Here is a 12419-nt window from a genome sequence, read left to right as displayed (position 1 = left end):
TTGTGGTGTCGTGGGGAACGAGCAGGCCGACAGCGCCGCAGAAGCAGCACTCTCGTATCGGAAACGGACCCGTATTGTTCTGCTGAGAGGAGACCGCCGTTCCATTCTGCGATGCCTAGTGACACCGCTGGCTTCCCGCCAACGGACAACCGACATTCTTCCCCCCTCTATGTTGAACAGAGTTGATCCCACGCTCGCTTTCCGCATGCCACGAAACACCTCTTGTCAAGATGCTGCATTAATCCACCGAATGCGCCTCGATGTGGCCTTTACAGCTCAGTGGCGTTACCGCTTGAGACAAGTTGACTCTCCCACCTGCTGCCACTGTGGTGCTCTTGAGGATCTGGAGCACATTCTTCATTGCCCTCACTACGAACCTTCCCGAACCACACTCTCCGAGTCTCTTCGTCAGCTGGACTCTCGCCCTTCCTCCCTATCGAAATTGCTTGGTCCCTGGCCCAATCCAGCCCAGCAATGCTCTGCGCTCAAAGCTCTTGTGACATTTCTGGACACCATCGGACTTCGATCGTTATTGTGAAGGGGCTCGTTATTTTATTCCCCCCATTCCATCCAGCAACGGGGTAGAGTATCGCCTGTGGCGATGAAACTCCCCACTCTCCAAGGTCGAAAATAAAGTTGTTGTTGTTCTGCGGGGAAGCATTGTGGACCAGTCGAATGAATCCAGCTAACCTCAAGCGACATTTTGCGATGAAACAATAAGCAATTATATACATTATAATTATACACAGTTAAATAATCAGTTATACGCTACGATTCCCCACATCATTGAGGACTGGTACACGTGTGAACGCTGGGTGCTTCGACGCCAACGTGAACTTCTTGACCACAGACCATTCAGCTTGTTATAAGTCTTTGCCCCATGGAGCTCCCCTGCGCATAAGTGGCAGGCTCTTCGCTCCCTCTTTGCTTTCCTTCAAGCTACTGACCTCATCGAAGAGCTCTAAACAGACCTCCGACCTGTCGTCTCTTCGCGCACACCATTAATTCATCCTCTCATATTAAGCTCCTTGGAGTGGGGTAGGGTCCTGTGGCTACCATGGGGAAGCACCACATGTCATCATCACTTTTCCATCCTTTATTGTTGTGGTATACAGAACGAAAAATTGCTACCTGTATGACATCGAATTTGCCTCACCCACTTCTACACAATTACCTCAGTGTAGTAAGTTCCTTAAGGTCGTTCTGTCACGATCACAGGTTCCCTCAAACAATGTAAGTTTCGAACCACTGCTCTACTGCTTTCTGGTCTACTTCCTTTGGTAACAGCATATCTTATGCTATGTGTAGTGTGGTTTGTATTTGTCAGCAGTACCTTAGCAGTTCTGCGGGGGAGCAGTTCTGTTTCATTTGGTATGCGAGAAACTAACTTATGATGGTCGACATCAGTTGCAGCTGGCACACTATAGCACAGTTTCCTGGAAGCAATGTGTGTGTGCTGTCCTGTCTTCGTCCCTTCGTTAGTCACACTTCCCTAAGAGCGCAGTAGTAGTTGCAAATTACCACAATTGCCGATTCAAGGAGACCAAGTCCATTGTTTTTCTATACACTTTTTTTTTAACCTCCCTCTGATGCACTCCTCCTTGTCCTTGCCTGACACATTGGCAGTGTTCTTCATTTACAAGGAGCTGGAGTCCCATTGCTGACAGTGCAGCTCTTGCACACAGAGAGGCTGTGAACATCAAAAGGAGCATGAGTAGGAGCTCCATAAATAATATGTCCCTTGTTGCGATACAAATATTTTTGCAAATATTTTGGATCATATGATTTTACAAATATTTTTGAAATTTTGTGTGTGTATAAGTTATGTCATGGAGAGTATTATGTAGGTCTCTCTGGCATGTTATACTGGGACAAGCGACTCACAGATGCATCCTTGAGGTTCTATGTTGCATTTCCTATGTTGTCGCATCAGGGGGGAAAAGAGAAAAAAAAAAAAAAAATCATGGTTTTGCATAACGGTAACAGCAATTAAACTCCCCCCCCATACCGGCAAATCATCTTCATTCTTGTTGTCGCTACTGGAGTAACATGATATGCACCACTTTTCCATGACCGTGTAGGCCTGAGAGAGATCTAGCAACATGATAAAGCATCCATTGTAGGGCAGTAGGGTTTCATTTGCAATGCTGGATATGCAAACCTGCAGGGTTAACCACATTGTAGTGGAGTGCACTTCTCCCTTGCTAGAAGAATACTAGACCACCTGAGCATACGCTCATTAACTGCAGTATGCTATGCTATATGAACACACCAAGGAAGCCGTTATAAGCAATATAAACTTTTTATTTACATTATCACTCTTTGCGGATAGAAAAGTCGTAACTACATGCCACTGTACATGCTATAGGTACATTAATGCAGCCACTGGATGAACTGAAGCCAGATTTGAGTACAACATAATTGTGATACATATGCAGGTTCTGAATATTCTTTTACCAACAAGGTATGGCAACAACTAAGTTTACGCAAGTGTAAACCAAAGCTTTTGTGATATAGTGTTGAACAAACACACCTTTAGTTTATGAAAAAGTGTGGCATAGGACCAGATAAGCCATGATCACAAGTCTGCATAGCATTCACAGAAATTTATGGACTAGAAAGTATTCCTTGTGTGGATGCACCAAAATCTAAAATAGCATCAATATTATGTTTGAATACAAATGCAAACAATGTATTGTCTTCTACTCCACAAAGATACTGTAGTAGGTTCTTACACACACTTATGGATGGTTTGTAAAAAAGACTGAATAAAGAGACGTAAGGACTGGCAAGTCTTAATGCAACTCAAAGCAGGGTGTAATGTATTAAAAGCCTAATGTCGGCCTGTAAAAGAAGATGTGTACCAGCCATCAACAGACTCTCCCATGCCCAATGTGGAGTCTGGTTAGCACCCGAATGGACTTAATGAGAAATACATTAAGCATTATTTGTACAAAACACTGCGCACTTTGCCCCCACTAGTATGGAGCCTTTGCGAATGCATGTCTGAAAATCATTTCTCACCTACGTAGTTTGTGGCAAACATGACCGGGGCGGGGGGGTCATAATATTTAAGAGTGCTTACAGGAACCCAAACACAGCTATACAGGGTGTTTGCTCTAACGTCTCCAGAAATTTTATTTAAAGCGAGCGGTAAAAGAGATACAAGTGCTACTTTTCAGCTACTTGACTAAGAAACAAGTGCTACTAGTGAAGCAGTACCTGTTTCTTACTCAAGTAGCAGAAAAGCACCACTTGCTTTTCTTTTATTGCTCGCCTTAAATATAATTTCTTGACACGTTAGAGCAAACACCCTGTAGTTTCTGTGAGGGTGCCTACCGTAGTGATATGGTCAGATATGATGTGATGCTATCAAAATGCATCAAAGCACACCTTCCCACAGCACATTTTGTTCAACAATAACTGCTGACTGACTAATTGATTCCACATTTGCAGTTCTTTACTACAAGTTACTGGTATTCATCCTGCTCTAAAAGAGATGCTAAGCTATGATGTGATGCTCGATGCCAACAAGGACAAGCAGGTTAACACGACCAGAGACATCAATGCATGCCAAACCTAATTTAATGCACCTTTTCCACTGCCACCTCACCACTACGATGGAAAAGGAGTTTTGAAGAGGCTGAAATGGTGGTAGTGGTGGTGGATGCACTCAAAGTGGCAGAGAGTCCGTGTTATAGGCCCATGCTTCCTGTAATTCTATTTGCAATGCATGAGAAAAAGTGGGGAAGATCTTTTGGTAGAAATTTTTCTCAATTATATAGCATCCAGGGGGGGGGGGGGGGGGGTGGAAGAAAGCAATGATATCAAATATGACAATGATTTGTCCGAGTTCATCACATCTTTTGATGTCTGTGTAAATAGGAAGTATCCGTGTCTCTTGTTTACTGGTGAAATTCATTGAACAAGCTCCTGCATTTATCGATTCATAGTGAAGCCTTTAGTTCCTCTAGCAAAGCCATCTGCCATGTAACAATGCTGCAATTTGCATTTGTTGGTAAACATTGCTTGACGTGTCTTACGTAATGTACAAAGAAAGGGGGCATATACTGATACACACTACACAGTGCAGGTTACTTTGATAGGTCTCAAAAGAACTGCATTCTGAAACAATACCGACACCCAACAGATGCACAGCATAATGATGGCCAGTAATAAAGTCAGCTCCAGTTTTTCATAGCTCAAGTGCTATACTGCTCAACTCAGCAGAAGTAAGGAAAACGTAGTCTTCATTATTATTTCATAAGAAAATTTTCCAACTCCAAATTTTTGGGAAGCCCACACTGCTAGGTAACTCAACCTTACAAACTGGAAAGTGTCAAAAGTGTAAAGCCATGTCAAAATGGCCGCAACACCACAGGTTTGGACTAACAACTTATGTCTAAAATATGGTTAACATTACTTCCATGATCATCGATTGCTACACTGAATCCAAAGCACTGCACATCCTCACAGACCCTGCTGTTGCACAACCATTAGACTAGGGCAGAGGACTTCATGTGATTTTTGCCCCTCACTGGTGAATACAGTCACTTCCAAAGAGGCCATATTGTAAGTGCCAGGGGAAGAGAAGGCAGCAGTGAAAGTAAGAGCAACTGTATCACGAGACCGCACAGCACTTAGGCGCCGCACCCTAGTTGCCCATGAGAAACCTCCAACATCTGTTGCCACAAGCTCTGGTGTACTCACTGGGCTCATTGCCACAACAGGAGGTGGTGTACTGAAAATGCAAAAGCAAATATGAAAAATAGAGAAAGGTCATTAAGATGACTGTAATCAAGTCTGACAGCTTTTAGGTGAATACTCTTTGAACCACCAAGATACATTCCTAACATTACCTGATCATCAATCTCACTTACCTTCTAGTAAAGCAACACTAATACTGAATGGAGATTATGGCCACCCCAGTAAATGCAACCACAACTGCCCCACACCCTCCAGCTGAACTTACACCTCTACTCGCATACTGGTAGCCCCTGGTTGATTGGTATGGCTTTACTTTACTAGAAGGCCAGTAAAAGGACAATTGGACAATGTTATGATTGTAGCCTGACAGCCCAAAGGCAAGATGTCCCTGTTACATGCAGCCATGGTATGGTGTTAGGAAAATTTTGTTCCGCAGTGTCGTAGCTATGTAAAACTGGCGTGCAAAGGTTACGTAGTAGCTGAGGCACAAACATAGAAAGAACGTAATGATTAATGTTTTTGACATTAACAAATGCACAGTGGTTGTTTGCTATTGTGCTCGAATCTTATAGCGTTTGCGATGTAGTATGCTTGGTTCACCACACTTAGCAAAGAAATCTTCTAGCCACTTTTCATTTAGAATGACATACACCCTCAACAATGGTGTTGTGTAACCAAAAGAACACACACACATAGTCATGCGCACACATACAAAAAATAAAGAGGAACGGGGACAATGACTTGACATGACACACATTGCTTGTGTGTAGGTTTTACCGTACAGAGAGCAAAACGAATGACACAGAAGAAAGATACTCCATCATTGAGACAAAACTTGCACAACACCATCCCATATGCGTCTTTGAAATAAGGTAAGGATCAAGGTACAAAAATGTCACCACATGTCTTTGCAAGGAGCTTGCTTTATCCTTTTGCAGTGTAATGGATGGTTGGCTACTACAGTTGGCTTTTGCTCTGTGCAGTAAAAGTCGCTGTCATGGCTGCACTATATGTAGGGCCTGACTTTTTCGGGTTTTAGTTTTGGCCAAATTCGGGGGGTAAATATCGGGTGATATTTTTCACTTGAAAATTCGGGTGTATTCAGGTTAAATCCCGTTACGGCATATTCTGTCGTCAGGAATTCGGGTGTATTTGGGTGATTTTTTTTTGTTTAATAAAAATTTGTCTTAACATGGAACTAATGTTTAGCAATGTTATCAAACTTTATTTTAATGCACGCTTACGAGTGTGCCACGCGACCCGGATGTTTTCGGGTAGGTTCGGGTGAAACCCGAATTTTACAGATTTCGTTCGGGGGGTAAATATCGGGCGGATACGGGTTTAACCCTAAAAAGTCAGGCCCTAACTATATGTAACACACAAGATCATCTTCCTGCAATCTCTACAGCTCATGTTCAGTACCTGACTCTCCTGATACTGAACAAATGTGCCTTGATCCTGCTGCTGGCCTATGTAAGCCTACGTATCACAGCTGGTGGCCCAGCACAGAAACGTGATAAAGGAGTATCAGTAATTAGCCTTAGGGATAAACATTCTCACCGAACAGCTGGCTCTGCTTGGACTGTTACAGCTCTAAAGCTTGGGTTGTGAACAACAAGATTCACAGATATCAGGAGCAGTCTGGAAGATAGAAGATGTAACACCATGATGCAGTATTGCCACACCCCACAGAGGCACATCATATAGGCATTAATTTAGAACATAAATAGCATGTAATGTGTGATGACTTTTTTTTTATGAATATGAAACATAACCAAATGATCAACAAGAATCTGGTGTCTCAGTGAAAGTTAGAAAACAGGACAGTGAGTAGGAAGATGTAAGGAAGAATGCGCAGATATTCAGATGTCAATCTGAGATAGAGAATATGAGGCAGGAGTAAGAGCATCAACTGTTTCTGTTTCTGAGTCATCTATGACGTCCCCCCAGTGCACTATGGCCAGAGTTGCTCTTCCGCCACAATGAACCAGAATGCACTGAGAAGTTGTGAACACACGGATTAAGAAACATAATGCAAATGGGAAGAACAACATAAGTGATTGTGGTTGCAAAGTAAGATATGGAGAAACCAATATAACAGCAAAATCTTGAAATCAACTGGATCCCTGGGAGGCACATAAGAGAGCGAAGATGTAAGAGAAGTTGACGGGCCAATCCCATCAACTTCTTCAAGTTGTCCAGTTCCATGCTGTGGGAAGCTCCTGAGGATTACATGAGGTTGGAGCGGTTCAAGTAAAATGGCAGTCATGGTTAAAATACAATGTGTAATGTTTGCCGACCTATATCGATGGTAATGTCGTCCTGAGTCAGAAAGTTAGCACCAGTTATGGGTACTTTAGTGGCAGCCAGAAGAACGATCATCATAGCCTCAGGGTGAACGTCAAACACTGTGTATTGTACATCTGATAGTCTGTAAGGAATATGTCCCAACAGTGTGACTGTCATCCCTTGATGGAGCACTAAGGTGACCCCCCAATTTTTTTGGCTGCGGTGTGTCCGCCATAGAATAAAATGAGAACCTGTGCAAGCATGAAAACATGCACGAAACCTGTGTTCTGAACACCTTTAACTAAAACTCCTCCACTCTTGGAAAGAGCAAATCGGAGAATGAAGGAGGAGGGTATGTCCTGACTTAGCCTGTTTATTTATTCCCGATAGCCTGTTCTCTATTCCATGCCCTATTCCCTAGCATATTCCCCTGGCATGTGACCCATGACGTAGATCGGCGCAACTCAAGCAGGTATAAGTGGCAAGTGAGCTGAGAAGAAAGAAAAAAATTACAGACGAGCACGGAAGGTGTCATGATTTCCAGAGGCGGCTGTTAGCCACTTTCAATGATGCTGATGAGAATTTTGACGTTGCAGCTAAATGTCGCAACACTTGCCGTGACGGTCTGCAATTTTTTTGTAAAATGTTCGTGATATGTTGGTAGAAGGGTTTGATTAACATTGGACACAGTTTTCGAGATGTTTCAAGCTTTTTTCTTCATTACAGTACTTACGTATATGTTATGCTTCTGTGGAATGCATTCGATGTGCTAAAATTCCTAATGTGTGATTTCTTTTAATTTCGTGTGAGCCCCTCGAAGCAACCGTACAGACGTGGACAGATGAAGAGAGGACAGCAGGAAGGAGTGGGGGACAGGGGGTTTGGTGCGCGTCCTGGGCTGACTTCCGGGGGAACTCTGGCATAATTCGTCTGGGAAGTCTGCCACAAAACCCAGGGAAAACCTTAAACAGTACAGCCGGTGGCGAATTCAAACCAAATCTTCCGCACGAACTTGGCTACCACCAACGAACGGACACTTTTACCCGTTCAGCCATGCCACTGATCGCTCAGTGTGGCTGCACGGCGCGTCTCACGTGATGTCGCTCACGTTGCCTAGATGAGGACGCAAATCATGTACAGTCACAGCGGAAGGACTGCATTTTGTCTGCTGCAATGCTATCGCATTTCATACGCGGTTGGCAGTGCACCAAAGAGTACAGTGATTTATTTGTTATTAATTACTGGAAGAGAATTCCGAAGCAAGGAAGAGACGTACATAGCTAGGACAACAACGTCTTTTTGTAAGTATTTCGCTTGTCTCAGGGTTCCCTTCCATGATGTACAACCAGCTAGCGTGCATCTCATCTCTCCTTCAAGGTTACCAAAGACATGCCTGACATTTGCCTCCACCATGCATGAGGGCATAATCTTGGCACTGAATCCGCACCTGACGTGGTGTCACACTGCATACTCTCGTTTGTGTAATTATCGTGGCGCCGGTTCATTAGGGAGGTTTAGAAGGATTACAAGAGATTTAGCAGATTGGAACGTCTTAACACGTTGATAACAGTTCCGTAAACAGGGTATGCCAAGCACCTGATTCCTTTGCAGTGGCTGACATCACGTTGCTGGTCTTGGATTTGAAAGCTTTTTGGTTTTTGTTTTGTTTTCGTGGAATGCTTCCGATGTATTAAAACTACTTATGTATTAAATGCTTCCGATGTATTAAATATGTGTGCTTCCTCGTGATTCCCCAGCCCTACAAGCAGATACTGCTCTGTCGCGCCACTTGCCCTTTCCACACCTGCGCGCGCACCTGCCACTCTGTTTTCCTCCTCTTTGGAGTGGAGAGTCGAGGAGGATTTTGGCACACAGACACGGCGATTTCCTGGAAATTCCTTGTTAACATATGCCACTGTAACAAGACACAGGGGTATTTCGACGTTACGCTAGGTCTGTGTCGGCTGTCCACGGCTGCTTTATCCGACTGTTTTTGTAAATCTGATTGGGCTGTGACAAGATACTGCACAGCAAAAACAGTTTGCATGGTGACGCCTGATGGACAGCTTGACGAATGGGACAGGGTTAACAGCCACGTTAAATGCCACCTAATTGCTCCTTTAGCACTTGTATCATGCCAGCTTGCAGAGTTAAGGAATGTCCTGAAGACTGCATCCTTAAATAGTTGCATGTACTCTACAAGGCACAGTTTGCTGGCTACTCATGATGGCTGCAATCGGTAGTTTGTGTAGGAAGATCTTGGCATCTAAACTAGACTATGAAAGAATTAGTTTACGTAGGTCTAGTCACCCCTGGAATACCCAAACCCAACAAACATCATTCAGTTTTCAATGTTGCACTAGTTACACTTTCTATCCATTGCAGTCCTAAGCTCCACTGCTATCATTCATATCAATTACAAATGTTATGAGATGATTGAGAAGCTGGCTTCCATTTAATGGGTCGCACTGCATTCATAATGATAATTCAGTTTGAACAGAACCCGTCATAGTGTTGGATTCTTACCTTGTGGATGCAAAGTCATGCTTCACATGAGCAGGGTGCATCAGTGTGCAGCGTACATACTGGAAGGTTGGAGCAATCAAGCCAATGTTTGGATATACAGGTACAGTTAGCCGAGAGTCTACCTGCTAGAAATGTCCAACATTATCCACCATTTTGTGTGTACCTTATCACAAGGTAGCAGCTTCTAGATATCTAGATATCTGCCATGTGTAGCTGTTCCACATCAACCACGTTGATACTTTAAAACACCAAAACAGTTATACAGTTTCTGCACTTGCGGCTTGTCTGAAAGTGAGCGAGAATAGGAGTGCAAGGTTATAATGCGGAAGGACCCACAACGACCCTGAAGATAAACAGTAGAGGCGCCGACACAGTGCTTCCTGGGGTATGTTCACTCACAATTTCAATCACAACTTACATTATTAGAAAATTCATGAGTTCAATAGAAAATGTGTTGGGGGTTTATCAAGAAGAAGATTAGGTGTGTTTCTGCAGCAATACATTTTAAGTTTGCAACACACTGGAAATGCAGCACTGTCACTGCTGTGAAATTTCACACGTGATACACACACGAAATTAATAATATAATTGAAATAATTATAATAATTGAAATAATTTCACACGAAATATCACAAGTGATATCCCAAGTAAGCCTGCTTTACCACAGGCATTCTGTTTGCAACACTACTAAGGGCTTTAAATAAAACTAGCATTGAGTCAATGCAATGCAGAATAAATTTACTTTGGAATACTGCCAGATCTAACTAGTGAAATTGTGGGAGTGAAGTTTTTCTCAGCGGAAGGTTTTCTCACACAGTGAAGTGCCAGAAAAATGAAGCTCAAAAGTATTACACCTGAAAAGTATGTTCAATATTCTGTGCAAACCCAGTTCATTGCACAACAAAGGCAACTTGTGCCCATCTTTTGCTAAGTCAGGATCACCTGGAATCATAAACTGGCTACCATTCAGCTTTTGCATAGTGTAGAGAAACTAGAACCACTACTATCCAGGGTAATTTATTCCATCTGTCAGTAGTGCACTGTAGTGCATTGCAAGAATGGGTTGTAAAACATACATAGTGCATTTCGTATTGGTTATCATAAACAAATGACAACTTGGAGAGCTACAGACTCCTTAAAAACCATACATAGTTGATCATAGGGAGCAGTAAAAATAGTGTTTGCTTAACAAATGCTGAAGCTAAGCGAAGAAAAATACACTGCATGAAGCAATTCATGAATTTTCAACGATTGACTAGGTTTTGTGCAGAGTCTGCCTTTCATCAGGTGATAAAGATCATACAGATCCCAAGGAAATTCAGTCTTGGAGGCAATACCACCCATTACCAATTAGCAGACCCCCTTAACTACAGCAGAACCTTATTAACTCCACCTCTGATATCTCGAAATATCGATTACGTTGAAGGTTTCGTGCCTTGCAGAACACCAATACTTGCCACGCATTTGTCACAGCTTATCTGGAAACGTTTCCGAGATGAAGTTTGAATGTGTAGAAATCTCATCAGCGAATTTCAAATATGTGAGTAACCATCGCACGGAAGCCCCACACAGATGCGTGGAAAAACCCCCTTGTCTGAGGCTGTGAAAGCTGTTCTGTCACTGCTACGGCGGAGCGGAGTTCGGTTGTTCCACCTTCTCATTCTATGAGGAGGGGAGGAGGTTCAGAAGTGACTCTTGACTTGAATGCACTTTGTATAAAGACTGAGTCAAGCAGATTCCTGTACTTCAAACAAATGCTTTGCAGGCAGTACGTGAGAGAGCATTAAAACTTTTCTGTTACACACGTGAACAGAGACGCACATACTTTTTGTCCTGGTGTAGATGAGTATATCACGTGAAAATCGTGCAAGTTCAGGTGCTGCTGACCCATAACCACACATACCTGGCCATCTCTGTCTACAGCAGCCTGAAATTTGAGTGGATAGTAAAATTCATACATGTACTAGGCAGAATACATGAAATGAACCTCTCAAGTAGACACTCAAAGTTTGTGAATCAACAGTATACAACTGCATTTTTGCGGTGAACGTGAAATGGCCTTCTGGTCTATGTACTATGTACTGCATTTTTGCGGTGAACGTGGTGGCCTTCACTATAGAGCACAAATAGAAACGAAAATCAAATAGTATATCTATTCACCAACACAAAGACAAAAGATTACAGCGAGACTAGAGCTAAAAAATGTTCAATCATCCATGCATTTTCATGTTTTCGATTTTGTGCATATTTTCACACTCCAGGGTTGAAGAATAATGGTGGGAGCAAAGGTTTAGGGTGTGCTTTTTGATGCAGATTATGCAGTAACAATATGTATATCCTCTTGAAACACAGTCAGGAAAATTTTTGTCATAACTATGTACCTAGGACACTGTATAACGTGTCTGCAATAGAATTTCATAGCGTATTCACAATCTCTGCCTCAATATGACGTATAGTGGAGACCATTTAGAGTCATATGATTTATCGCTAAATACAATGGTTTCTTCACTTTCGATTTACATCTTTATTTGGTGATGATGCTTTTTGGCATGGATGAGGATTTCTGGTTTTCGGAGATTATAATTTACAAACATTGTTGGAAAAAAAAGAAAAGACAACTTTTTGGGAGCCTGGAAATGGTGGTTGTCTGTGAAAATATTTTCGATTATGTCTGACACCCCCAAAATAGGTGTAAAACAGAAGTATTGTAATGAACATATCCAAAATGGGGGATCTTGGGCACACAAACAAGAAGAAATAAACACAGACAAGGAGCCCCTTGAGGATAAGTTGAGCTCCTCAGTGTTTGTTTCTCCATGTATGCCCAAGCGCAGGCTTTCCCCCTTATGGATGTGATTCACCAGATGTGTGTATGCCATTTTATCTATTGTAATGAA

The 12419-nt window shown here is 42.6% G+C and overlaps 1 protein-coding gene across 2 annotated transcripts in view; it reads right to left on the bottom strand.

Moving 5' to 3' along the window:
- Positions 1-3276: 3276 nt before the first annotated feature.
- Positions 3277-12419, bottom strand: part of LOC135377868 (trafficking protein particle complex subunit 8-like) — a 30714-nt gene continuing 21571 nt past the window's right edge. Inside the window, exons 25-28 of one of the 2 annotated variants that reach the window (XM_064610586.1) lie at positions 11348-11449; positions 9523-9647; positions 6268-6348; positions 3277-4741 (exon numbers count right to left, since the gene is read on the bottom strand). In XM_064610586.1, coding sequence (XP_064466656.1) covers positions 4471-4741; positions 6268-6348; positions 9523-9647; positions 11348-11449 — 579 coding nt within the window. In that variant the 3' untranslated portion in view covers positions 3277-4470. The remainder of the gene's footprint in view (positions 4742-6267; positions 6349-9522; positions 9648-11347; positions 11450-12419) is intronic. The other variant, XM_064610587.1, reaches the window with a different exon arrangement.

This window comes from Ornithodoros turicata, chromosome 1 (genome assembly GCF_037126465.1).
Source record: "Ornithodoros turicata isolate Travis chromosome 1, ASM3712646v1, whole genome shotgun sequence".
NCBI lineage: Eukaryota > Metazoa > Arthropoda > Arachnida > Ixodida > Argasidae > Ornithodoros > Ornithodoros turicata.
This window is presented reverse-complemented; position numbering and strand designations above follow the sequence as displayed.